The sequence below is a fragment of the Felis catus genome, chromosome D2, assembly GCF_018350175.1.
Source record: "Felis catus isolate Fca126 chromosome D2, F.catus_Fca126_mat1.0, whole genome shotgun sequence".
Classification (NCBI taxonomy): domain Eukaryota; kingdom Metazoa; phylum Chordata; class Mammalia; order Carnivora; family Felidae; genus Felis; species Felis catus.
In genome coordinates this window covers 60412386-60440104 of record NC_058378.1, presented here as the reverse complement: position 1 = coordinate 60440104, position 27719 = coordinate 60412386, and the positions used below count along the sequence as shown (strand labels likewise).

The window sequence follows — 27719 nt, the reverse complement described above, 5'->3', positions numbered from 1 at the left end:
GCCGTTCCCCGAACGCTCCCGGCCCCTTGCCGCCCGCCCGCCGCGCGGCGCACGCACGTCGTCGCTCGCTGCGCGCTCGCCCGGGTCACTTTGACACGGCTCTCCCCTCCCACTAGCAGGCAATTAGCATATTAATAAAGCCCAGCCCAGCCCGGCTGGGGCTGGAGAGCGGGCGCCTACGAGAGCTAGTGCGCGAGCGAACGCGGGAGGGAGAGGGGGGCGAGCGGCGGCGGCGTTGGCGGCGGGGAGGGCGGCGGGAGCGCACAGACACGCACACGCACACGCGCACACACGGACACACACTCCGGGGACGCACACCCGCGCGCGCACACGCAGAGGCAGCTCGCCTTCCTGCCTGGCTTCCTTCCTGTCTGCTCCGCGCCTGACAGGGCCCTCGCTGCAGCCAGGGGCCGCCCGCACCGGGCCGAGGCCGGGCCGGGCCGGCGGCGAGGGCAGCGGGGCCGCGGGCGGCGGCGGCGGCTCATGCCCGGCCTGTCCCCGAGCGGGGCGGGCACCGTGACTCGGCTGGGCCCCCAGCGGCGGGCGATGTGAAGATGTCAGTGGGCTGTGCCTGTCCTGGTGAGTGGGGCGCGCGGTCGCCCGGCCCCTCCCTCCCTAGCCCTCTCGGCAGATCCCTCACCCCTTGTTTGGCATGAACTTGTGTGGGGGGCGTCGGTGGCACGGCGGAGGTCGGGGGCTCTGAGGGGTATAGCGGGCCTTAGTCCGGGGGAGGGTTCTCCCCAACTGCAAATGCGCAGCAGCATAGAGGCAGGGGAGGGGGTGCTAGTGGAGGGGGGGAGAGAAAGAGAGCGAGAGAGTGTGAGTGTGTGTGTGTGTGTGTGTGTGTGTGTGTGTGTGTGTGTTTTGGTGGGGGAGGCTAATTGAGGAGGGGTTTGGGGGGCTGAAATTCCCAGAATTCCAGGGTGTTAGCCAATCAGAAGTGAGTTTGGACTTTTGACCCCCCCCCCTTAGGTCACCATAGAGTTTTGATTGGCTGGTTTGGGTTGCCCCCCCCTTCTTGCTGCCTATTCGCTTTTACATATCCTGTGATACCCCCCTCAGGGCTCTTTCTGAGGACTGTTTTTGGGAGGAGGGATTGGTTGGGGCCCATCTTGCTCCCCTCCAAATTTTCCTGCCTGTTGCCAGGGAAGGTTAGCCCTCCTGAGGGACGTGAGGTACTCTGGGGAGGGCGGGGGGGCTCAGATAATTGGGCCCTCAGGTCTGGCGTCTCCACCGTAGTGGGAGGGGGAAATGTGGCAGCTCCAGCAAGTTAGGAAATAAAGTGGTTTGTGGGAATTGAGTTGAGGGGAGCAGTACTTGACCTCAAAGTGAGAACTTGGGACAGGACTTAGGCCCAGATCCCCATCTCCCCAAAACGTTTACCAGCTCTTGCTAGTGACAGCCTGGGTCTGAGTTCTTTCCTGGGGAAGGAGAAGGTTGTACCTCACTGCCAGGAGAAAAGAGGGAGGCTATGTGACTGGAGAGGTGGTCTTCAGAGGGCCCCCAAACACTGTCTATCCCCATTCTCAGGACTCTGGGTTCTTGCATTATGTTCAGGACCCCCTCTTGTCCCAGGCTGGAGTTAGCTTTATTCTGAAAGTCAGGTGTTCCAGGATCTAGCCTGGTTTGGATCCTTTGCTTCTCCACATGCCTTTTCTCTGGGAGCCCCATACTCCACAACTGAACCCTTGCCACACACACACACACACACACATGCACGCGCGCACGCACACACACACGCACCCTGTCCCCAAGGGAAGCTGCCAGTGCGGAAGCTTCCTTGAAAATCATGTGACACAGGCCAAGCTGGGCTGGGCACACATTTAAAGTGCCTGCTGAGGCTGATGTTTAAGGGGCATGGGGCCCAGAGGTAGGGCTAGTAGAGTCTGAGGATCCTGGAGTATCTGGGTGTGGGAACCCCTGACTCCTGCTTGTAGAGGGTGGGGAGGGGAGGAAAGGGAAGAGCTTGCCAAGCTGGAATCCTGCCTGGCACCATCATTCCTTCTCATACCAGCTTGGTGTAGATGTTTGTATGTGTATTTTCTTTATAATTGCCCTATGCTGGGTACCCCTTCAGATCCTTCCATGCTCGGAGTCCTCCTCATGGCCTTCATCCTCCATCACCACACATAAACATAGCAGAAACTAAGGCTGTGAACAAGCTAGAGGCCTGAGTCTTAAATTTTGATTCTTAGTTCCTACAAATGGTGGGTAGGAGATGGGTATGGAAGGGTTGTCAGGTTGGAGGTACATAAGAGGTTGTTCCTGAAGTTGGGGCAGGGTGCCTGGGTCCAGTAGGAGAAAGGATAAAGTTTCTCCCTCATTTTCTTTGGGAGCAGCATGGGGACAGGAAGAGGACCCATGCACAGAGATGTGCGTGAGGAGGGACAGCTTCAATCAGTGCCTCAAAACACATGTTCCTTTTGTGTGTCTGGGTGGCGTGGCTAGAGGAGAGGGGGCAAAAGATGGTTAAGAGTGGGGTCTTTTTTCCTTAATATGAAGAAGTCTTATGGGTTAATGCCACTGAGAATGGATGGAGGTTAGACTTCAAGGAGAACCAAATGGGGAGGGGACTGAGAGTGGCCTGGGGGTGGGGAATGTTAGGAGTTGGAGTGAGGGAGGGGACCAGACTGGATGGATGGGTGGGAGCACATGGTTGAATACAAGGGCATCCTGGCAGCATGTACAGTACAGGCCCAAAGATCCACCCCCCAACTTGAGCAGGCCTGGGGTGGGGGCCGAGGCGCCCTGGCAGGCCGCCTGCCTGCTGCCTGCCTGCCTGTCTGAGTCTCTCCTTTGTGCTCTGCTGTCTCCCGGCTCCTCCTCCTCCCCCAGCCCAGCAGAGACAGCACATGCCCCACACATGTGACTGAAGGAAGCCAGAGCATACGCAGACCCACACACATGCACACACGGAAGGAAACACCACAAGATACACACACACACACACAGACACACACACACAGACACACACACATATATACCCCCAGCTCCCATAGTGCTCCTGGGGTAGGTAATAGCTCCTGAAGCTTTGGTCAGGAGCAGGGAGAACCTCTGCTAAGGGGCATCACCCAGGCACGGCAGGTTGCTGAGGGGACCAGGGCCTGTCTGGGGCAGCATGTGGCTCAGAAGGGTTAAGGCAGGGAGGAGTAGGGGGAGGGGAGGAGGCAGCAGTGGTGGCGGCTGGGAGCCAGGAGAGGAGGATGGCAGAGCGCCAGGCCAACGGGAGGCCGGGCACAGACAAAGGAAGGGGGGCAGGCACACTGGAGGCCTGGGTCAGGGAGCCCCAGGGGCCCGGGCAGGGGGCAGTGCTGGTACCTTATCCTGTGGGTTGGGGCAGGCTGCTGCCCTTCAGAGTTCCCACCTCCAGGAGGGGTACTCTTCCTCTTCGCTCTTTCATCACCTTTGTTATTCTTTGCTGCTCTGCTTTCTCCCCACTGCCCCCCCCATCCCCTCCCCTCCCTGCTCCACCAATTTTAGGGCCATCTAACTCAGACTTGCTTTCTTTAGTTGTACCTCTTCTGCTCCTGTGCAAATGGGGGAATTAAGTCAGAAATGAGAGAGGAGCAGCCTTGCTAGAAAAGGGGAACCAGAAGAAGGGCCCCGTTTTGAATGACGTGCCAGAGTCTTGATACATCTTGGTATTTAGGGGCCCTTCCTTCTGAAATTTGAGGAGACAAACTGGGGGTTCTGAGCTCTAGACTGGGGGCAGAAGCCCGAGCACACGCCCATCCCTCTTTCCCGTGTAGACAGTCATTTGGGGCCTGGAGTGGCCATTCCTTGGAGGGGGAAGGGAGTAGGAATGGTTGCAGTGCCCCAGGGCTGGGCTTGTATGAGTGGGGTTAGAAGTCCAGGGTTCCAGCTCAGGCCCTCCTGTCTCACTATAATCTGTTCGAGTGAGCATAATATTTGGCCCTGTATTCAGTAAGAATCTCTTGAGGTATGGCTTACGAATGAACTTTGGAAAGTTTAAAGGCCTGAAACAAACGACAGGAATTGTCCCGTAAGTGGAGGATAAGTGTAGTCATCCTAGAGTTGTGCTGTTAATTTGGGACTCAGTGGAATATTTCAGTTCCTGGTGGTTTCAATTCTGGGCAGAATGTTGCAGGGTCTGGCTGAATGTTATAGATTTCAGTATGTTTATGAAAGCTGGAGCATATCATATGGCTAGACTGTGATGGAGAATGGTGTGCAGGTTTCAGGGAGGGTGGTTTATGGGGTTAGTCTCTGGGTAACAAATGGCCAGGGTGTGCACATAATAGTCTGTCACAGGTTCTGGAGGTATAATGCAGTTTGGGTGTGTGTATTGGGGTCCAAGGGCATGTGTCACAGGTCCCAGTGTGTAAAGAAGTCAAAGTATGTCATAGGCTATGTGTGTGTCCTGGGTTTGGGTTTATCTTGCATTTGAGGTATGTCGCAGGTTGAAGTGTGTATTAGGGACTGATTTATGTAAAAGTAAAATGAGTTTTTTACGTGAGGAGAATGTCCACAGAGCCAGATGCAATATTATTGCACAACCAGTGTGTCTATCATGAGAAACCTTGTCATGGGCTGTGTGAATGTGGTTGGCGCGGCAAGGTGGGGCATAGGGAACAGAGACTCAAATTGCAAAGAAGTAGGAAGGCTGTATGGCTGCACCCCCTCGTGTGTTGTGTGCTGTGGTGTGTGTGTGTTTTCTTCTTCCTATGTGTCCGGGTAGTAGACCTGGACCACTACCCAGGTTTTGGAAACACCTCCTCTCTTGGGAATTCCCCCCCCCCCCCTTGCATTGGAGAACATGCTTTACTTCAGTAACCACATACCTTTTTTTTTCCCTGGGATGGTGGGAGGATTCAGCAGCAGACGAGGCCCTTTCTGGGGACCCTTGGATGGGCAAATTTGCCTTCCCCAGTTCTGACAGTGCCTCTTTCCCCTGCACCCACCCGACTCTTATGGTGGGGGTTAGGGAAGGGGGCTAGGAACTTAGCTGGGTTGAGGGCAGGGAGCCTGGAGTGCCCCCCTCCCTGCAATCACTGTTTACAGGTTGAAGCAGAGTGTGGCTCTGTCAAAAATAACCCCTTGGAGGTTTCCCCCAGCTGCTCTGGGATTTCACCAGGGGCTGAAGCCCAGGGTGGCAGCTCAGGCCAACCTTCAACCCCAGAGATCACAGGGGAGAGGAAGAGAGATTTGGGGGACATTGGGGAAGCAGTTTGAAGATACTGGGAGTCTCCAGGGAAGAGAGCACTCCTCTCCATCCCTGTCAGTGGCTCCAGCCCTCCTGCTCACCCCTGAGCACCAAGCTTGGGGCTGGGATGGGGGCATTTCAATTCCTGGCCCCACACACCTCCCCTCCATCCAGGTCTCTCCCCAGGCCCAATCTGTTCTGTCTCCATCTCTCCCTCCCATCTCTCTCGGTCTCTGTCTCTCTTTTGTTTTTCTCAGCAGTCCTGCCTGCCTGCCTCCGTCTCTCCCTCCCTCCCTCTCTCTCTCCCTCTTCCTCTTTCCTCGCAGGGAGGGGGCGGGGCCAGTGGGGGCAGCTCCACCCTCCGCCCGCCCTGGGGCCTCATTCTGAGAGAGGCTCGGAGAGCGGAGAGCGAGCGGGGAGGGAGGGCTAGAAAGGGAGAAAAGGCAGGGAGCCGGCGGGCGCTGCGTGTGTCTGTGCGTGTGCAAGTGTGAGTGAGTGTGAGTGCTGGGCCCTGTCTCTCCTGGTGCCCTGGCGGAGGGGCCTGGTGGCCTGGGGAGGGCGGGCGGGCTGCTTGGAGGCAGAGGCAGCGAGAGGCGGCGGCGGGGAGAGCCGAAGAGGAGGAGGAGGAGAGAGGAAAGAGCGGAGCAGCCATTGTTGAGGGAAACCTTGCAAACAAAGAAGGCTCCGGACTCCCCGCGGCCCCCCGCCCCCCAGGCCGGCCCCCTGGCCCCTAGCCCCCGGCCCAGTGGCCATTGTAACTTTCCCCCGGGGCTGTGGCCGCCGCGGGGCGGGCCGAGGCTGTGTGTGCGAGTCTTTGTGCGGCCCGCGGAGTGGAGCTCTCAGCCAGGCCTGCCTGTCCCACTTGGGACATGAGCGGCTGAAGTTGGCCCCCTCAGCCCTCACCCCTGCCAGGGCTCCGCTGGGCTTCCAGCCGCTCCCCGCACCTCTCTTGGCCCCCTCAGTTCTCCCAGGTAAGTCTGGGCACCGTGCAAGCCTGTTGGGGGTGGGCGGAAGATCCTGGGTCTGGCCCAGGCCTGGTATGCTAGCTGGGGCAGAGGTGCCCCAGCTCAGAGAGGCCAGGGCTCTCAGGCTTGCTGACCTGTGGTCAGCCCCCAAAGGAAGGGGGCCTGCCCTCAGGTCAGGCTGGTTACCATGGAAATGCTCAGCTGGAGGTGCCCCCCTCAGCCCCAGGATGCAGCTTCCATCCTGAGAAACTTTACTAGTTCTGTGCTCTTCCTCTCTTCTCCCTCCTCCTAAGGGCTCCCAGATTGCTTGGGGATGGGGGGGTGTATGTGTGACTCCGAGGCTGATGACACATCCCCTTCACCCCCACCCCCACCTTGCTCTCTCTACCCCTGTTGCTGGGGACAGGCAGTAACAGGGACAGATGGTCTGGGTGATGTTCCCTCCCCTTCTCTTCTCACTCCCAAGCCCTTGTGCTGGGGCTACTGGGAGTTGCTATGGCTCTGGAGAGATGCTGAGTTTGTGTCCATTCACTGGAGGTATAAATAGAGGCCTCAGAGCTTCAGGCTTTAGCTCTTCAGAGCTGTTCCCCAGCCCCAGGCAATGTTTGTCAGGTCTCTGGTGAGAGAAATTGAAGCTCTGAAACTTTTTTCAGAATCAGAGAGGAACCCAGGTGTGCTTCCTCCCTTCTGAGGGTCCTGAGCTGACACATTTCTTCAGATAGCCCTGAGACTGTGGGGGCAGGGCCAGTGATGCCTTTAGGGAAAGGATGGCTTCCTTAGGGGGCAAGGGCAAGGTCTGGTAATCTAGACTCTTGGGTTCATTGACTAGACCCAGCCTCTGGTAGACTTTGGGAGTTTGGGCTTCCTATGTGGCCTTAGTATACCTGTCTGTGGAGTGGGGAGACTTGGAGCTGGGTGGCACTGTCTCTTTCCTAAGGATACAGGCTCCTCATTCAGTCCAAACTGGCATGTGAAGGTTGTGTGTGCTGTGCTGGGAGCATGTGGATGTGGCCTGCGAGAGAGCATGAACGGGGCAAGGGCCTGTTGCAGCCACCCTGATCCTGCCTGGGGCTGCTGGGTTCCAGCTCTTGGTAGGCATGTTGGAACGAGCTGAGGGTGGAAGCCTGCTAGGCAGGATGAGGCACACGCGTGTGCAGGCACACACAAGCTTTGAGTCTTGGCACCTTCAGGAACTGTGTAGTGTAAGCCCCTCTGGGACCCTCCGTTTGCCCATATTGTGAGGAGGGGGCCCTGGAGAGATAATTAAATGATGTGTGTTGGCACAGGGTCTTCCTTTGTCTCTTTCCCCTAAGGAACAAAATAGATTTTGTATTTAATTTGGGGAGGGGGCTTAGATACGGCCAATATGGCTGCCCTTCCAAATGCAAACAAGTTTTGGGGTGGCTAGGAAGCACCTATGACTGGGTTTAGAACCTTTGGTGCTGTGTCTCAGTTTCCCTTCCTATCTGGTTGGGAGGGGGAAAATAGAATTGTAGGGGTGCCTGGCTCGTACCCAACTATGAATGTAATACTTCTAGTCAGGAAATAGTATACCAGGAACAGTGTGCTGCTCATCGAGGTGGAGAGGTGACACGTGCACATACACAGAGACACGTGAGCAGAGACCCCTGTCTAGTTACCACTTGCCTCCTAGACTAAGCCCCCTGGAGCCTAGATTTCCTCCTTCCGAGACCTAGGTTTGTAAGTAGAGTGGAATCCATTGGAGGCCTGTCTATCTCCCTCCCCCACTGCAAGTCTCAGAAGTGAGAGGAGGTTGAGGCTTTGGGTTTCTGGTTTGGAGACAATACTAGACCCATGGTAGCTGTGGGGGAGGGGGCTGGGCTGATAAGGGAGTGGCCGTTGGTGGGGGAGGCAGAAGGCCCAACTGGTTATCTGGTGGGAGGCACCCAGCAGGCACCCACTCCCCTTTATCTTTCTATCCCCTGCCCTCCTGAGACCCTGGGGGTGGAGGAGGGGCAGGGAGTTGGCAAAATCCCGGTTCCGGTTCCGTTCCCCAAGCTTGGTCTCCAGAGGGCATTAGAGGGGTGGAAATACTATAGGATATGGGAATCAGATCTGGGCTCAAGTCCTAGCTCTGCCAATTGCTACCTCTGTGATCTTGGCAAGTCCCCTCGAGCTTTCCGTTGCCTCATCTGTAAAATGGGGATTTTATAGTTGACCTTGCTACCTCACAAGGTTGTTGTGATGAGTGAACAATACTAGGTGGATGTAAAGGGAATTTATCAAAATTAAATTGTAATGTTTGGATATTCATTTATTCTATGGTGTTGACATTTCTTTGCTGCTTCAATTCTATCATCCAGGGCTCAGCACATGAAGAAATGGGGTCTTGGGTATTAGGGCTGAGTACTTCTAGTTTCATAATAAAATAAAATTGGAGGCAGATTTAGAAGCAGAGGTAGGTGTTCCATAGGGTAGTCCCCCTCCCCTAGTCCACCCACTCTGGGTGCTCTGGAACACCAGTCCCTTTCCACACAATCTAGTAGACTTCCAGGAAAGCTCCCTGGGACTCAGGGCACCACTTCTCTTTTTCCCTTCTAGGTTGTTCCTCAAAGTCATTCAAGCTGTACTCGCCGAAGGAGCCCCCGAACGGCAACGCCTTCCCTCCTTTCCATCCCGGCACCATGCTAGATCGGGATGTGGGGTGAGTCTTATCTACTTGCCATCCCTTCTCCAGATGGGATCCTGCCTGAAAGGGGGAGGGAGTGACACCCCCAATAATTCCTGTCTTCCACTCCCATTCTCATAGCCTCTTCCCTTACACAGCCCAACTCCCATGTACCCGCCTACATATCTGGAGCCCGGGATTGGGTAAGTGGAGTCCAGTGAGGAGGGAGGTGCTTTCCATTACATGGGGGAAGGCAGAAGTGGGGGTGGGGTGGAGTGGGGAGACCCTCTTTCTATTGACCTCCCTTCTTCACTTTTCCCAGGAGGCACACACCATATGGCAACCAAACTGACTACAGAATATTCGAGCTTAACAAACGGCTTCAAAACTGGACAGAGGTATGGCTAGGGGAAAGCGGCTGGGAAGGGGGAGGGCCATCTGGGAACCCCTGGGATGTCTTCTGACATACACACACAAACACCTTTCCCTGTGCTCCTTAGGAGTGTGACAATCTCTGGTGGGATGCTTTCACGACTGAGTTCTTTGAGGATGATGCCATGTTAACCATCACTTTCTGCCTGGAGGATGGACCAAAGAGATATAGTGAGTGGCCTTTGGGGGTCCTGCTGGTTCTGCTATGAGAGCATATACTACCTATGTCCTTCTAAGGACTGGGAGTAGGTATTTGTCTCCGGGGATCTGTCTTGGCAGTTATGGCATCTGCCTGACCCTCTTACAAGTCCTTCTGTTCTAATGAGTTTGTCCCATCTCTACAGCCATTGGCCGGACCTTGATCCCACGCTATTTCCGCAGCATCTTTGAAGGGGGTGCTACGGAACTGTACTATGTGCTTAAGCACCCCAAGGAGGCATTCCACAGCAACTTTGTGTCCCTTGACTGTGACCAAGGCAGCATGGTGACGCAGCATGGCAAACCCATGTTCACCCAGGTCAGCAACCCAGCTGGATGTGGAATACTGAAGCACCTGGGTTTGATTCCCCTCCTTTCTCCCAAAATGTACTCAGCTGTTCCCTAGGGAGGCAAAAGGGGAAGTGGCAAGACCAGAAGGGAGGGGCAGGCATGGTGCAACATCCATCAGATGCTTACTAAGTTTGTACATGACAGTTTTCTGGGCTGCAGGGGCACACCAGTGAATGAGAGCCTGCCCTCATAGAGTTTATAGCAGATGAGTGTATCACTAGCTACTTGGGAAGAGGACAAGGGTCTGTTAAGCATTTCCACTTTGTGTGTGTATGTGTGTAAGGGCCAGGGGTGTGACAGGTAGATGAGGGAATGGTCTTTATCAGTTATGCACCCAGATTTATGTGCAAGTGGCAGAAGTGTGTTCAGTGGGAGAGTTGTGAGCAAACGGGAGAGCAGGTATATTTTCAGGCACGTGGGGAGAGGGCAGAGATGTGACAAGCTTGTCTCCAGGTGTGTGTGGAGGGCCGGTTGTACCTAGAGTTCATGTTTGACGACATGATGCGGATAAAGACGTGGCACTTCAGCATCCGGCAGCACCGAGAGCTCATCCCCCGCAGCATCCTTGCCATGCATGTGAGTTGTGGGCAGGACCCAAAATGCAAGGGTGAGGGCAGGCAGTGGGAAGAATGGATGGAATAAGGTCTGCCATTTCCTGACAGTGACCTCAGACAGAGGGTTAGAGTATCTCCATCTGAAAAATGGGTTTCATAACAGCCCCTCTTCTCTCTCTGGAGTGTCATGAGGCTCAGTGATAGGGCAGGTGAGCAGATGCAACCCAGGTTCTAGTCTTTTTCTCCCCATCTAGGCCCAGGACCCCCAGATGTTGGATCAGCTCTCCAAAAATATCACCCGGTGTGGGTTGTCCAATTCCACTCTCAACTACCTCCGAGTGAGTCCTTGATCACCCAGTTTCTGCCCCATCCCATTTGGAGTCAGCTCCATGTCTCTCTCCTGACAAGCCACCTCCTCATCTCCCCCCAGCTCTGTGTGATACTCGAGCCCATGCAGGAGCTCATGTCCCGCCACAAGACCTACAGCCTCAGCCCCCGTGACTGCCTCAAGACCTGCCTTTTCCAGAAGTGGCAGCGCATGGTAGCACCCCCCGGTGAGTGCCTTGCACCTGCACCTGCTCTAACCAGGATCTGATGAAGCTCCCCAATGCTCTCTCTCTGTCTCCTCATGAAGCCCCTTTCTCACTCCTGGGTCTGCAAGATTGGGATCAGGGTAGGCTCAGGCTCCTTAGGAGCCAGAATGGGGAACAAGGGACCCAGGGCCTTGCCCTTCCTGAGTCTCCTTTTCCTTGGCACAGCGGAGCCCGCGCGGCAGCAGCCCAGCAAACGGCGGAAACGAAAGATGTCAGGGGGCAGCACCATGAGCTCGGGGGGTGGCAACACCAACAACAGCAACAGCAAGAAGAAAAGCCCAGCCAGCACCTTCGCCCTCTCCAGCCAGGTACCTGTAAGCATCTCGGCTTTCTTCTCTCTTCTGGGCTGCCCTACTGCTGACCCCTGACCCTTGACCCTGTCCCAGCCTGAGCTCACTAGCAGGCATAGAAGCAAAAACAGTTTTTCCTGGTGTAATGTGCCAGCATGAGCTGGCTCCTGTCACTGATGAGAGTCCTTGTCAGTCAAATGCCATGGTTGTGATCACAGACTCAGACAGAACATAGGACATAAAGGGACATAGACAGCCATGAGAACATTTGGGTGTTCAGGATAGACAGCTTAGGGGCACACATACCATCAGAGACCCACACACTCACACTGACAGAGGGACACATAAATTTGAATGTGTGCGAATCTAGAATACACATATGTACATGCACACGCTTTCCCCATTGGTGTTTTTCTTTTTTTTTTCTTTTAATCTGCTCCCTCCCTATTATATGTGGACAGAAGTTTAGGAGCCCCCTGAAGTTTGGGGGAGATGAACTAGGGAGCTAGGGGAGTAGATTGACTTCTAGAATCTAGTATGTGTGGGTCAAAGCCTGTGATGCTCTGCAGTCCTTCAGTGGGAAGGATTCCAGGGGCTGAGGGTGTCAGAGGATTTGGGGTTTTAAACTTGGGTATGAGAAGGGGTTGGGGGTGTTGAGTTTCCTGGGTGGGTATTGGGGCTCTGGGGGTATCTGCTGCCCTGGGCCGGGCGAGCCCCTGCCCCGATTATGTTTGGGGACCTCCGCCACTCTCAGGATGTGATGGTGGTGGGGGAGCCCACCCTGATGGGCGGGGAGTTCGGGGACGAGGACGAGAGGCTCATCACCCGGCTGGAGAACACCCAGTTTGACGCGGCCAACGGCATTGACGACGAGGACAGCTTTAACAACTCCCCCGCCCTGGGCGCCAACAGCCCCTGGAACAGCAAGCCTCCATCCAGCCAAGAAAGCAAATCGGAGAACCCCACGTCACAGGCCTCCCAGTAAAGGCCTTTCCATGGCCACCCAGCGCTCTGCCTGCCTGCCCCACCCCTCGCAGCCCCAGGGAGCAGAAGACAGAATGAAGAGACTGAGCATCTAAAATGGGCAGCCTCCATCCACCCACTTCAGGGAGGAACTGGACTCGCTGGGGGCAGGTGCCAAGATTTGCCCCCCAGTGGCCCTGGGCTGGGCCTGGCCTCTGCAGAGCCTTTTTGGGGGAAGGGGGTACTCATGTGGATGCCTACATGGACCCTGGGCCTCTGAGAAATGTCCTGATCACCCCCCAGGGCATTTGCATCCATCCTCACCCCAGGTTCTGGGTTCCCAATCCTCCTGACTTCACCCCCTTCAAGCCTGGGGTTGTTTATTCCACAGCCCTTAGGGACTTAAAATTATGGGGCTTGGTTGAGTGCCCCTTTCCTAAACCTTCCCCTAGGTGGCTGGTAGTAGAGGGGTGAACCTCTGGCTCCTCCCTGCAGCCACCTATCCCAGCTCCCAAGTTTTTTAAAAAATAATATTATTAAAAATGTAAGTTTAAAAAAAAAAGTCACACATGTACCCCCTCTTCCCCTTATTAAAAGTCCAGCTACCTCCCTACTCCAGGCAAATCCGGGGCTTAGGGCCCACGTGGAGGTGAGTGTGGGGTGTGGGGGGGTATGCATTAACATTTTATACAGTTTGAGAGCTTCAGACCAAGGAGATACTTTGCCATCTCTCTTCCCTTTTCCTCTGGGTGACTGGAGTTGGGGAAGGCATGCCTTGGGGTAGGGGGCCGTTGATGGCCTCACCTTTGTGACAACCCCCTGCTGTTGTCTCTGTCTTCCCATCTTCCAGGACTCTGGCCTGCCCTCCTAGTGCTTGTGACTCCCTCCCAGCCCCAACCCCCTCCCCCATGGTGTGTATATTCTTTACAAGTCCTCCACTAGAGCAGCTGTCTTGGATGGGGGGAAGGGAGGCTCCCTCCCTTAGGAAGTGTGGAGGGAAGGGAGCAACCTTGTTTGTTGCTGTTTTTTTGTTTTGTCTCAGTTGGGCAGGCATGGGATGGAGGGGGAGGGGCTCATCCACTCTCTCCAGCACTCTCTTTCCCCAACTCCTCAAACTGTGTATCTGGTCCTCCCCTGTCCTCCACAGAGGGGAAGGAGCCACTGAGGATGGCCCAGCTCTAAGCCCACCTGGGAGCAATAGACCTGTGTCCCCCAGCTGAAGTAAAGGTCTTCATCTCCAATATCCCTTCCATCCCTTTCCTCATAGAAGGGAGTGGGGAAGCAGCCAGGATCCTCAGCTCTATTTCACAGTTGGACACACGGATGCTCTGGGCCCAGGGTGAGGCCAGGAGCAGGGTCCCGTGGGTCTGGGCCCAGCTCTGTGGCTTCGCTGCCTTTTCCTGTGGCCAGTTCCAGAAGTGTTAGCACCACCTCTCTCTCCCCACTCTTCCTTCTGGATTCTCGGGTCCCCCACACCCAGTTTCCTTAACTCCAGCTGCCACTGTTGGAAGGGTATTGTGTCAGGAGCTGAGGGGTGGGGTGGGGAAGATGGATGTCCCACCCCAAATGTAATGCCTTTTTTTTTTTTTTTTTTTTTTTTTTTTTTTTTTTTTTTTTGGGCCATTTGAGTCATGTATGGTACCGATCAATAAAGAGACTTTTTGGTTTGAGAGTGTCTTGGTTGGTCATTGCTGCCTAATAAGCACTAAGTTCCAGGCAGTCTTTTCTCCCTCCTTCATGCAGTCCCTTAGGGACCATGACTGGTCCCTAAGACCAGTCATTGGAAAGGAGGTAGGAATTAAGCTTGTGGATCCCCCTTCAGTCTCATCTCACAATGCCCCTAACTCTTCCACCGTTGGTCCTCCTGTCCCAGGCTGGCCCTGTCTCCCTCAAAAGTTGGCTTTTCCACCCTCTGGGGCTGTTGTTCCTTGCCCCTAACTGTCCTGGCTGCCAGACAGGTGGCCCTGAGGCAGGGTTCCTGGGATAGAAGGCCTTGGATCAGGCTTTTGGAGGGGGAAGGGATCCTTGCAGAGGAGGGCGCTTGGGTTTGAGAAGATTTGGGTGGTTAGAATGACTGGGAGACTTGGTCCTATTTTTGATAGATTCCTGCCCCTATCCAGCCTCCAGCCTCCTGCTCCTATCGGGCCCAGCCCAGCTGAGCTGTCTGAACTAGGATTCCCTGGTGTTAGGTCTTGGGTGGGGAAGTAAGAGTAGCTTGATTGATTGTACCCTTGCTGACTTTGGGTGGGGACACAGGAGGATGCCTGAAAACGGTTGCTAGGAGGCAGCCGGAAGTTCCTTAGGTGGAAGGAAGAATAGGGTGCTTTCCAGATTCCTTTTCAGGTGTTTACTCCCCCCGCCCCAAGTCCCCTCCTCTCCCACCATTAAAGAAGATTGGCAAGATAGGGAAACCCTGCTGTGGATTGGGGACGGGATCTTAGAACCTACCAAATCCCCCTATCCAGACTCCTATTTTCATCCCAGGGAGGGGAATCGGGCCTTTCAGACTATTCCCCCACTAAATTCTCTGGATTTGAAGCAAGTCCTCATAGATGTGTACCTCTACCCTCACCTCCCCAGCTGGCAGGAAGAAACCAGAGGAAAGGACTATATGGCCCATTCCACCCCTCTCCAATCCATATGGTTACCTTGGCCCTGCCCTGCTGCCAGCCCAGCTCCTCATTGCCCATTGCCTTAGGACCCCAAAGGCTTGCATTTGTGCACATGCCCACTTCACTCCTCTGCAGGCCTGACCTGATGGAAGGACATTGACCAGCCAGCTGCTACCACCAACTTACCCTGGGAGTGCTAGGTAACACCTACCTGTGGTGTGTCTGCTTTTGTAACTAGGTGTACATCTGGCTTTCTTGCCTGAGTGTGTGCCAGGGTATGTATGTGACTAGGCTGGGAGAGGGCTTGGATATGGGTGTGTAAGGAAGCGTTGCATGTGTGAATATGTATGTCGGCTTGTCTATGCATTTGTTTGTGGGATGTGTCTTGGTGGATTCATTAATTCAGCTAATATTCATTGAGCCCTCTCTAGGTGCAAGGCCAAACTTTAGGTACTAGAGAGATGGTGCTGAACAAAGCAGAAAGGCGTGACTACTGGGTGTGAATGAGAGGCTACAAGGACATAAATAAGAATATGTTGTTGAATGTGTGGCTTGGCGGTATTGTGTTGGGTTATGGGGTTGCTGGGCCAGGAATTGTGTGACAAGGTTCATATCCTGTATGTGTGGCGTGTGTGGGTGTTTGTGTTTTGGAAGAGGCAGTGTTCTAGCGAAAAGGTAGATTGTCAGGCCTGACTCTGCCCTGCTTGGGGGAAGGGAGTGAGTCAGAGAGACAGGGGAACCCACTTTTTAAACTCAGGAAGCATAGTGGCCAGCGACTTCCTCTGGAGCCCCAGATCTGGCTCCTCCCTGTTTGCCTCAGCAGCCCCTCTGGGGAAGACCTTGGTCTGGAGGAATTGCTAGGGTTGGGGAAGGAAAAGGCCCTTTAAGGCCCAGGCTCAGGTCCCAGCATGATCCTGAAAAATTTGTTTCAGCCCAACTGTGTACTCCAGCCAGCCCCAATGCAGACACAGGCCCTCAACCCTGAGACCCCCTAGCTCAGCCTGAGCCCAGCTTCCTCCCCATGTTTCCTATTCTAACTCAATCCAACCTGACCTCCAGCCCCTTTGTTAGGAGTTCCAGCACAATCTCCAGTACCTCTTTTATACTCTTAGCCCAGTCCAGCCTGACCTCTAACCCCTTCCCCAAAGGTAAGATTCCAGCCCAGCCAGCCCTGTCTGGTTCCATCTAACCCCAGATCCCTTCCCATAAAGTGAAAAGCTCTTAAACTGTTCCCCTAGGGCCTTCCCTAACCTTTATTTCACAAAATAGGGCCTTATCTTAGGGACTGTAGAAGTTAAGGTGAGGGTACAGGATTGGAACTACAGCCTGGATGAAGAAGGGATGAGCAGGGAAAGCAGGCAAAGGAATTACAAAAAGTGCTGAGAATGGCCCAGGAGTGTTCTGGGCCAGGCTGAAAGGAAAGGGATATGTAAGAAGTTTTGATTCAGCAGCCCCCTAGTTCCAAGCTGAACTTCAGAGATGCTGGGTTTGACCACTGATGGTCCCAGCTCCCCAGTATCCAGAATATTTACAACTCTCTACTGTGTGGCCACAGCCTCATCTCTCAGGACTCAATTCTGAGGCTCCTCCCCACCTCCCAAGCCCACCCTGAGGTCTTTGACAAAGCAGAACAGGAAATGAGTGGAAGCCTACTCACCTGCAGTTCTTAGACTGGGGAGTGGGGGAAGCTGGATAGGAATGGAAGCTGCCCCACATCTCTAGGTTCCTGCTCCAGCCTTGGGAATGGTCCATTTTCCCACCAATTCCGGGACCCTTTTCCTGAAGTAGCCAAACCCTGGATTACTCCCCTCCCTGCTGCCCCACTGGCTCACTTCTGCAGGAGGAGAACCTAGAGACTGTCTCTGGAGAAAAGACCCCACAGAGAGGATTGAGGTAGAAGAATCTTTTCCCCATTGCTCCCAAACAAGTAAGTCTGTCTGGAGAAGGTAAGCATAATTTCTCCCCTTTCCCTTTAAAGATGTCAGATGCACAGAGTTAGATTAATCATGACTTTGGTTCATGACACATTCTTTTCATTTCTTCATGCACAAGACACATTTATTTATTTAGAACACTGTCCTCAAAACTCATCACACGAAAGTGAAGACCTTGGCAATAACTGAAATCTGTGGTCCATCTCCATCCCACTCCCCTCCCCTCCCTCCCATCATTCTGTCATTCTTTTATCCTTTTTATATATTTATCTTCACTATACGTACAGATTTCCCCACTATCTGAAAGTAGAGCATTCCTATGAAGCCTGTAACATGAAATGGTGTAAAGCAAAGAAGCAATTATCATTAATTTATATGGAAAACATTTTGAGCATTCCCAGACTCAGAAAATAAGACTCACACTCAAGCTTTTCTGATACCCCAGGACACATCTTGCTAAGGGACGCACAAAATAGAGATAAAGCACAAATGCTCAGACACAGTTCAAACCTGTGGAGGTTTGGTGCAGAGATGCTGAGTGTCGTTCCCAGGAACCGAGCTTCTTGGTGGGGCCACTCTTGTTGCTCTGGGTGTGTGTTGCCTCTGTAATGGCTTACTGCAAAACAAACGCTGAACTCTCTTTTTTCCTTTTTTCATAAAAGTGAAAATCTTCAGATTTTTTTCTGTTATTGAAAATAGGTCCTAATGTAGGTCTTTCATAAAAGCGAAGTGGTATAACATGAACTTTTTTTTTTAACATGAACTTTTGAAAATCGGGCAATACTTGTATTCCTAAAACTTTTTTTTTTAATGTTAGGTTTTTTTTTTAACTTATTATAAAGAAATACTGCTATATATAATTTTTGGCAGCTTATTATTTTTACATAGTATTATATTGTAAGGTTCCTATTATGTATTGCTGTGGTTCGTCTTGAGGTCTGTATAATATTCTATGGTAGGACTATACCACAGATCTTCATTCTTCTGTCACTGGACATTTGGGTTGTTTCTAGGATTTTACTATCATGAAGTAATACTATCATGAAGTATCATAGAAGTATTCATACTTCTATGAATGTTTTTGTTCCTATTTTCTTTTTTTTTTTTTAATTTTTTCTAATATTTATTCATTTTTCAGAGAGAGAGAGAGCACAAGCAGGGGAGGGGCAGAGAGAGAGGGAGACACAGAGTCTGAAACAGACTCCAGGCTCTGGGCTGTCAGCACAGAGCCCGACATGGGGCCTGAACCCACGAACCATGAGATTATGACCTGAGCTGAAGTCCAGATGCCCAACCAACTGAGCCACCCAGGTGCCCCTATTTTCTACTGTACATGTGAAGAGTTTTTCCTGGTTATATATTTAGATATGATCTCTGCAAACTCCTGTTTGCAACTCTGAAGCCCATGTCTGAGTGCTTTCACTATGGCAGAGGGTCTAAGGTTAACTTGGATTAAAGTTCAAGTATGTGTTGAGTACCTGCTATATAAACCACTTTGTCTATTTCTTCATTCAGCAGCCAAGATGCTGTTGAGCATCTACAACATGCCGGGAACTAGAGATAGAACAGTGAACAAGACAACTTAGCACACACAGTTGAGCGAGGAAACATTTTTTAAAAATTTTTTAGTATTTATTTTTTATTTTATTTTATTTTTTAATGTTTATTTATTTTTGAGACAGAGAGAGACAGAGCATGCATGGGGGAGGGGCAGAGAGAGAGGGAGACACAGAATCGAAGCAGGCTCCAGGCTCTGAGCCATCAGCCCAGAGCCTGACGTGGGGCTCGAACTCACAAACCATGAGATCGTGACCTGAGCTGAAGTCGGACGCTCAACCGACTGAGCCACCCTGGCGCCCCATTATTTATTTATTTTTGAGAGAGAGATTGACAGAGCATGAGCAGGGGAGAGGCAAAGAGAGAGAGGGAGACATAGAATCCGAAGCAGGCTCCAGGCTCTGAGCTGCCAGCGCAGAGGCTGACACGGGCCTCGAACTCACAAATCGCGAGATCATGACCTGAGCGAAGTCGGATGCTTAACCAACTGAACCACCCAAGCACCCCGAGTGAGGAAACATATTAAACAAAAGTTCACATATATATGCAGTTACAATTTATGATATAACTGAATAGAGCAGGATAAATACATAATAGGGAGGCCCGATTTAAACTGGTGTGTTAGGGAAGTCTTCTCCAAATTCTATCAGCTAATACACGAAGGACGAGGAAGACTTCACCAGGTGAAGAGCGTAGGGAAGAGGATTTCAGATAGAGGAAACAGGTTCTGATGCTGAAGGTGTTTGGCAGGTTGGAAGAATAGAACACCAGTGGGTTCTGAGTCTAGTTAGCAAGGGTAAATGGTCACAAGAGAGAGGCTAAGGCCATATGGGACAATACCGTGGTGTCCACGACAATGATGATGACGACAACGACGACGACGATGATAGCAGTTAACGTCCATTCTGTACCAGGTATTGTGAGAAATCCCTTCTATCAGTGATCTCATTAAAAGCTAACCACAATTCTGTGTTTAGGCACTGTTGTTATCTTCCATTAACAGGAGAACTCTAAGAGCCAGAAACTAAGGGGGAAAACTAAGGGCCAGGAGAAGCCAATGAACTTGCCCAAGATCATAGAGTCAGCAAGGATTTTGAATTTCATCTAAATGTAATGGGAAGTGAATGTAAATGTCAGTGAAGGTCAGTAAAGCAGGTCATAATTAAGACCTGGTCCCTGCCCTCCAGAAACTCCCAGAGCAGGGGAAAGTTAGACCTTGCCATAATATGAGTAAAAAGCCCACATCAGGGAGCAGCATTACAAACCTACAAAGTGCTATAAAGACCTATAAGGAGAGAAATTTGTTTTGACCTAAGAGATCTGGAAAGGCTTCTTGCTAAAGGCGAAATTGGTTGTGATTGTTGAAGGGAGGTGGACCCGTGGCAGGTGATTTTGGTGAGGACCTACAGACATTCTAAATTGAGGGAAGATACTGAAGCAGGAGGGTCTAGGGAGAAGACAACTAAGCAAGTTAAGAAGGTCTGTAGCAGCAAAGGAGGCACTGTGGCCGTTTCCAGTGTCAAGAAAGGGAATAGTGTGTACTTTGAGGGATGACAGAGAAGGCATCAGCAAGACTGCCCTCCAAGTCTTCTTAAATTGTAGAGAGTTTTGAATGACAGGCTGAGAAGTTTGACTTAATTTTATTGGAGTGGGAAGCCACCAACAGTTTTTGAGCAGAGAAGTGACCTAGTTAGATCTATTTTTTAAAAAGATTAGTTTTGGCATGGTGTATAGGACTAGAGAAGGGGAACCACTTAGGAGGCAATGAAGTCCATACAACTTAGAAACTTAGCTAGCAACTTAGAAAACCAAAACAAAAAGATCCCAACTTATCATAAAATTAAAGATTAAATAATTAAATGCAAGCAAATAAAATTAGAAGAAAATAGATGAAATGGTATTCATTAGCCTTCTAAGAGTATGTGTGGGGAGGATAAACTTGCAAGTTTAAATACCACAGAAATCAGAAAGGAAAAGAGTGAATTTCACTTCAATATAAAAAAGAAAAAACAAATGGACTCAAGAGTAATCAATTACAAATTTTTTAATTTATTAAAAAAAATTTTTTAATGTTTATTTTTGAGAGACACAGACAGAGCACAAGCGGGGGAGGGGCAGAGAGAGAAGGAGATGCAAAATCCCAAGCAGGCTCCAGGCTCTGAGCTGTCAGCACAGAGCCTGACATGGAGCTCAAACTCACAAGCTGTGAGATCATGACCTGAGCCAAAGTCGTACACTTAACTGACTGAGCCACCCAGGCGCCCCTGATTTATTTTTTTAAATAAACTCTACCACCAATATGGGGCTTGAACTCATGACCCCGAGACCAAGAGTCCAATGCTCCACTGACTGAGCCAGTCTGGCGTCCCAAGAGTGATCAATTTGACTACATACAGACTAAATTTACAACTTTGGTATGTGTGTGTATAAATAAAAAGCAAACTAGATTCCTTTCTCCCCCTCCTCCATGCAAAAAAAGCAGATACTCTGGAAAATCTATATTTATGCACTATTATACAAATTATACATATTTATGCATATTATGCAAACATGATGAGTTATAACTTTTTGTATAACTAATTAATGCAAAATAAGTTAAAGAAAAAGAGGCTTCTCAATAGATAAGTAGGTAAAGGACAATTTCAGAGGAGGAAGTATGAAGACTAAACCTCGTAGAAATATAGTAGAGACAGGATGCCTGGCTGAGTGGCTCGGTTGGTTGAGCATCCATTCTTGATTTTGGCTCAGGTCATGATCTCAGGGTCTTGGGATCCAGCCCTGTGTCAGTCTCCACACTGAGTATGGAGCCCGCTTAAGATTCTCTCTCTCTCTCTCTCTCTCTCTCTCTCTCTCTCTCTCTTTGGGACGCCTGGGTGGTTCAGTTAAGTGTCTAACTCTGGATTTTGGCTCAGGTCACAATCTCATGGTTTATAAGTTCGGGCTCTGCTCTGACAGTATGGAGTCTGCTTGGGATGCTCTCTCCCCCTCTCTCTCTGCCCTTCCCTCCCTCTCTCTCTCTCAAAATAAATAAATAAGCTTAAAAATAAATATAGTACGGGCACCTGGCTGGCCTAGTCAGAAGAGCATGTGACTCTTGATCTCCGGGTCATGAATTCAAGCGCCACATAGAGTGTAGAGATTACTTAAATAAGTAAAATTAAAAAAAAGAAGAAGAAATATAGCAATCAAATAACTGTGTATTAAAATAATATGGCTCTTTTTTGTCTATTAAACTAATGACGGTGTTTTTCCTGGTACATTAAAACAAAGTATATCTGTACCTGTATAGATATATATGTATATAACAGCTTTATTGAGACATAATTTAAAAATTTTTTTTCAATTTTTTTTTTACATTTATTTATTTTTGAGAGACAGAGAGACAGCACAAGTGGGGGAGGGGCAGAGAGAGAGAAGGAGACACAGAATCCGAAGCAGGCTCCAGGCTCTGAGCTGTCAGCACAGAGCCCAATGTGGGACTGGAACTCACAAATCATGAGATCATGACTTGAGCTGAAGTCGGACGCCTAACCAACTGAGCTGTCCAGGTGCCCCTAAAAATATTTTTAATGTTTATTTATTTTTGAGACAGCATGAGCGAGGGAGAAGCAGAGAGAGAGGGAGACACAGAATCTGAAGCAGGTTCCAGGCTCTGAGCTGTCAGCACAGAGCCAGACGCAGGGCTCGAACTCATCAACTGCAAGATCATGACCTGAGCTGAAGTCAGACACTTAACCAACTGAGCCACCCAGGCACCCTATTTTTTGTTTTTTAAATGTTTATTTATTTTTGAGAGAGAGAGAATATGCACAAGTGGGGGAGGTGCAGAGAGAGGGGGGCAGAGGATTTGAAGCAGGCTCCTCACTGACAGCAGAGAGCCCAACATGGGGTTCGAATTCACAAACTGTGAGATCATGACCTGAGCCGAAGTTGGACACTCAGCCAAATGAGCCACCCAGGCACCCCACAATTCACTGATTTAAAGTGTGTAATTCAGGGGCGCCTGGGTGGCTCAGTTGATTAAGTGTCCAACTCTTGATTTTGACTCAGGTCGTGATCTCATGGGTTCATGAGGTTGAGCCCCGCATTGGGCTCTGTGCTAACAGCCTGGAGCCTGCTTGCCATTCTCTCTCTCTCCCTCTCTCTCTGCCCCTCTCCTGCTCATGCTCTCTCGCTTTCAAAATAAATAAATAAACTTTAAAGTGTATAATTCAATGGATTTTAGTATATTCATAGTGTTGTACAACCAGCACCACAGCGATATTTTAAAACATCTTCATCACTCCAAAAAGAAAACCATACCCATTAGTAGTCACTCAACATATCCTGCCCACTATTCCAGCTGCAGGCAACTACTGATCTACTTTATGTCTTTATAAATTTGTCTATTCTGGACGTGTCGTATAAGTGAAATTATATAATATATAGTCTTTTGTGACTAGCCTTCATCACTTAGCATATTTTCAAGATTCACCCATATTGTAGCATGTACCAGAATTCCATTTCTTATTATTGCTGAGTAATATTCCATTGTATGGATATACTACATTTTATTTATCCATTTATCAGCTGATGGACATTTGGGTTGTTTTTACTTTTTGGCTACTATGAATAATGTTGCTGTGAACATCCGTGTACACATATTTGTGTAGACACATATTTTGATTTCTCTTGAGCGTATACCTAGGAGTGGAATTGCTGGGTCGTATGGTAAGTCTATGTTTAACCTTTGAGTACCTGCCAGATTGCTTTCCGAAGTGGCTGTGCCATTTTACATTCCCATCAGCAATGTATGAAAGCTCAAATTTCTCTATATTCTCCTCAACACTTGTTAATTTTGTCTTTTTAATTATAGCCATCCTGGAGTGTGCTCAGTGGTATCTTACTGTACTTTTGATTTGCATTTCCCTGGGTGACTGATGATGCATCTATCTATCTTGTCATTCTTGCTAGCCATAGGTACATCTTCTTTGGAGCAATATCTATTCATACCTTTTGCCCATTTTTAATTGAGTTGTTTTTCTATTATTGAGTTTTAAGAGTTCTTTATATAGTCTGGACACAAGTCTTTTTCAAGATATATGATTTACAAATATTTTCTCCCATTCTGGGGGTTGTCTTTTCACTTTTTTTTCTCAATATTTTTCTTTATTTTTGGGAGAGCACAAGCGTGGGGGACGGCAGACAGAGGGGGACAGAGGATCAGAAGCAGGCTCTGCGCTGACAGGCTGACAGCAGACAGCCAGACACGGGGCTCAAACTCATGAACTGCAAGATCATGATCTGAGCTGAAGTCAGATGCTCAACAGGCTGAGCCACCCAGGTGCCCCTCGCTTTTTTGAGGGTGTCTTTTGAAGCACAAGTTGTATACCTTGATGAAATCCAAAGGATCGTTTTTTGTTTACTGTTGCTTGTGTTTTTGGTGTGCTTGGTAAACTTTGTATTGAAGTATAACATACAGAAAAGTACACGTATCATACATGTACAATTTGACAATCTTCTCAAACTGTGCACACTCTGTAACCAGCGCTGAGAGCGAGAAGTAGAACATTACCAACACCCCAGAAGTCTTCCTCATGACCCTTCTCTTCCAAGGGTAACCACTGTACTGATTGTTAACCCCGTGACTGGTTTTGCCTGTTTTTAAAGTACATAAATGGGATCATACGAAAGAAGCAAAGATGTTCAACAGTCTTAATGCTGGGAAAGATGTGAAGAGACTAGAATATCATACACTTTGAGTGAGCTAATCTCCCAGAAAAGCAACTTGTGTTAATGTGCACATCATTTGACCCATTAATTCCATTTCTGGGAACCACAGCATCACTTGTAATACAGAAAATTGGGAAACTTCAGACAGTGATGGGTAGGAGAATGGCTTGGTTAACTCAGACATCCTAATAGTGGAATGCAACACAGCCATCAGAATTATGTTTACCAAGAGGTTAAAAGAATGTGAAAAAAAAAAAACCCACTTATGATAAATGTTAACTGAAAAAGTAGGATAAAAACTAGTGGCTATAATTATGTAAAAAGGCCTATGCCTTGGAAAAACTCATGGGAAGAATGTACAATGGTCGTAATAAGATGATTGGATTCTTTATTTAAAAAAATATTTTTTAATGTTTATTTATTTTGAGAGAGAGAGATAATCCCAAGCAGGTTCCGTGTTGTCAGCCACCCAGGCACCCCACATGAACCAGGAGATCATGACCTAAGCCAAAATCAAGAGTTAGATACTTAACTGACTGAGATACCCAGGCACCCCAAGATGATTGGATTCTAACTGAATTTTTCTTCTCTTTGCTATTTTCAAATTTCCTTTCATGTACTCATGCTACCTTTCTAACAACACTAACCACAAAAGAGACAGACTCCTGGTGGGAAGTAACAAAGACCTGATTAGAGCTGAATTAGGGCACCTGTGGTAGGACTGGGGCAAGAAGGAGGAGAATAGATACAGCGTGGCTGCTCACTAAATATGGGGAGTGATGAGTGGGAAGGATGGAAGGCAACTGTTGAGGTTTGGAGGAACTGAGAGGACACAGGTGTCAGGAAGTAAAACAGGGATCCTTGGAGTAAACACACCACAGTGGTTCAGAGCATGGGCTTTTGCTATAGATGCCGCTGTTTTGGATCCTTGCCCATCCACTTATAGGTAACCGAACTGAACAAGTTATTTAACCTCTTGGAGCCTGTTTCCTCATGTCTAAAATGGGCATCATAACAGCACCTCTTAGAGGATTGTTAGGGGGATGAATTGACAGAGAGTTTAGAAAATGCCTGGTACACAGTAAGCTTTCAATAAAGATGAGCCATTTGATATGCCCAGAAGTCTGGGAGATTGGGGGTGGGGATGGGTGGGTAGTGGCTAGGACTTCTCTGTCCCCATCACCCGTCAGATCAGACATAGTCCCTCCACTTTCCCTCTCCCAGCTAGCTCATTGCCAGGAGGTTGCCCTAGAGGATGCTTCGAGGCCCACAGAAGTGGGAATGGATGGGACCCTGAAATGGGACACGTGGGAGGACTGGAGTAGAGGATAGTAGAGTTGGGAACTAGGAAATTGTGAATTACATTGGATAGTCTAGCAACAAAGCAGCAGGGTTCTGGAGCACCCACTATCCCATGTCAGGGCATTAGGATGCTTTCTGGATGGTGTAAGGAAGGAGCACGGGGCAGACTGTCCCCTCTTTCCTCAACAGGTGCTGGCTAATTGGGTCCATTCTGCCTCATCACTCTGCCTCCTCCCCCACCTAGACCTAAACTTGCTGACAGCATAAAAAACAAGGACAGCCAGTGGGACATCTACAGGAAGATAAAGGGAGCTCTGGCCTCCAGAGGCCTCCCCTGCCACCGCCCTTCCCTGCCCTGCACACACAGGACGTAGGACTATGAGGAGCTACCCAGATGTCTGGCTGAAGGCTCAGACCACATTCCCTCCTATCTTTCTCCCAGGTCTTGAAATCTGAGGCTGGCTACATAACTGGGCCTGGCATTTGCCTTCCATCTCCAGTCTGCTGCTCTTCCTATCTGATTTCAGCTTGTCTGGCTGCTCTGTGAGTTCTGCAGGGCTGTTTGTTCTATCAGTCCAGTTCCCAGCACCACCTGCCTGCCTGCTTCCTGGTGGCCATGACCATACTCCTTTTGCTTGTTGCCCTTCCCTTACCCAGTGTCCACCTCTCCTATTCAAAAGCTGGTCCCTGAGGCCAGAAGCCACCTCTGGTCTCCTCAGAGAGATCCCATCCTAACCCGGGACTCTGCCATACCTTGTGCAATTTGCTCCTCGCTTTGACTATCTGGGCCTCATTCCTCCAAGAACCACCCACTTTCATTACCCAGAGCTCCCCAAACCCAACTCCTGCTCATACCCTGGTTCTTCTCATTTGCCCGTGACCCTTTTCCATTTTCCTTCATCCCTGACTCCCCATCTCCACCCTTCCCCTCCTAACTCCCTCACCTCCACCTATCTTCTACCCCATTCTCCTCTCCTGATTCTCTGAACCTCTCTGCATTATGACCTGGCCTTGAGTTTTTTTCCCCTTGTCCTCCTGCCTTATCTCCCCAGGGGCTAGAACATCTGCAGCTTCATAAGCAATAGGCAGCTGCATGAGGTCATTTCCTACGGTGGCTACTCCTTCAGAAATAACATGTAAAACCTTCCCTCCTCCCCAAGTCCATCCTCCAGACTCAACTCTCCCTCTCCCTCCACCCCTGGGAGTTTCCCTTGGTGTCCCAGACTCAGATCCCATCCCCATTCCAGAATCCCAGCCTCCTGGAGAGCCTCATCACACTCAGATTCCAGGCATCACAGTCACAGATGTAAGACCCCAGCCCATCCAATCTCATTTCTCTGTCCCTTTTCCCTAGGGATCATTTTTGGTTGGGGAAATGCTTTCCCTCAAACTTCTCCTTATTCTTGGTATCCTCATCTTACTCCTTTTACCTCCTAGGACATGGATATAAACACTTTCTATGGATGGGATCTCATCAGAAAAGTCCAATCCAACCTCCTAGGCAAAGTGGAGGCAGCCTGCAGTGGAACTAGGGGGGTTGAGGAGTTCTAGTAGTGTACTATCATCCTGTCGCCCCAAGACTTCAGGTCCTTGCTGGGGGATCAACATTAGATTGCCCTCCATGGTCATCTTCATTAAGTGTTTTTTTGTTTTATTTTGTTTTGTTTTGTTTTGTTTTGTTTTTCAACCCCACCAAGCAATTCTATGACACCAGCTGGGTGTCCTACAGTTCAACTCAATTCCGATGCCATCTCACTGAAGATAGTATCAGATCCCACAGATTAAGGGTTTGGTCCCACAAGACTGCCCCCCACTTCAGACACCAGGAAAAAGTCTAGGTGGTTAACCTGTGCTTCTGATGGACTGGCTATACTTAATGTATTTTATTTTATCTTAAAATAAGCTCTTCACCCAGCATGGGACTTGAACTCATAACCCTGAGATCAAGAGTTGTATGCTCTGTGGACTGAGCCAGCCAGGCCCTCCCATCCTTTTTTTTTTTTTTTTTTTTTAATACCTAGAAGACTAAATATAAATTGGATATTCCCATGATCCTCTCTCCAGTTTGACTAATTTGCTAGAGTGGCACACAGGAAACCAGTTTACTTACTAGATTACCAGTTTATTGCAAAGGATATTAAAGGATATGAATGAACAGCCAGATAAAGAGATACATAGGACAAAGTCCAGAATAGTCTGGAACACAAGAACTCTGTCCCTGTGGAGTTTGGAGTACATCACCTTCCTGGCACAAAGATGCATTCCAGTTCACCAAACTAAAAGTAATGGAGGCTTCATTACTGAAGTGTGATTGATTAAATCATTGGCTATTGGTGACTAATTCAACCTCCAGTTCCTCATCCTCCCCTAGTGGTGGTGGTGGTGGGGGGGAGGTGGGGGGGGAGACCGAAAGTGCCAACCTCCAGTCACTTGGCTGGTTCCCCTGGCAACCAGCCCTCAGCC

General features: G+C 49.9%; 1 protein-coding gene across 6 annotated transcripts; it reads left to right on the top strand.

Annotated features, from left to right (window-relative positions):
- Positions 1-335: 335 nt before the first annotated feature.
- On the top strand, positions 336-13811 carry LDB1 (LIM domain binding 1). 6 transcript variants are annotated; one of them, XM_023240855.2, is made up of 11 exons: positions 337-579; positions 8692-8794; positions 8917-8961; positions 9081-9156; positions 9259-9361; positions 9535-9707; positions 10193-10315; positions 10548-10631; positions 10724-10847; positions 11052-11194; positions 11931-13811. In XM_023240855.2, the coding sequence occupies exons 1-11, from the start codon at positions 555-557 to the stop codon at positions 12159-12161; spliced, it is 1230 nt and encodes a 409-aa protein (XP_023096623.1). In that variant the 5' UTR covers positions 337-554; the 3' UTR covers positions 12162-13811. The 6 variants fall into 6 exon arrangements, with proteins under 6 accessions (XP_044896535.1, XP_023096623.1, XP_023096621.1 ...); XM_023240853.2 differs by having other exon boundaries at positions 11052-11200; XM_023240854.2 differs by having other exon boundaries at positions 547-579; positions 8900-8961; positions 11052-11200.
- The last annotated feature ends 13908 nt before the right edge of the window (positions 13812-27719 follow it).

What these genes read in the sequence shown, in the direction of transcription:
- LDB1 (XM_023240853.2), top strand. Translation starts at nt 555, where the DNA reads ATGTCAGTGGGCTGTGCCTGTCCTG. An exon ending in GGATGGACCAAAGAGATATA is followed by an intron (nt 9,362 to 9,534) that starts GTGAGTGGCCTT and finishes CCATCTCTACAG; the next exon opens with CCATTGGCCGGACCTTGATC. An exon ending in GCAGCATCCTTGCCATGCAT is followed by an intron (nt 10,316 to 10,547) that starts GTGAGTTGTGGG and finishes CTCCCCATCTAG; the next exon opens with GCCCAGGACCCCCAGATGTT.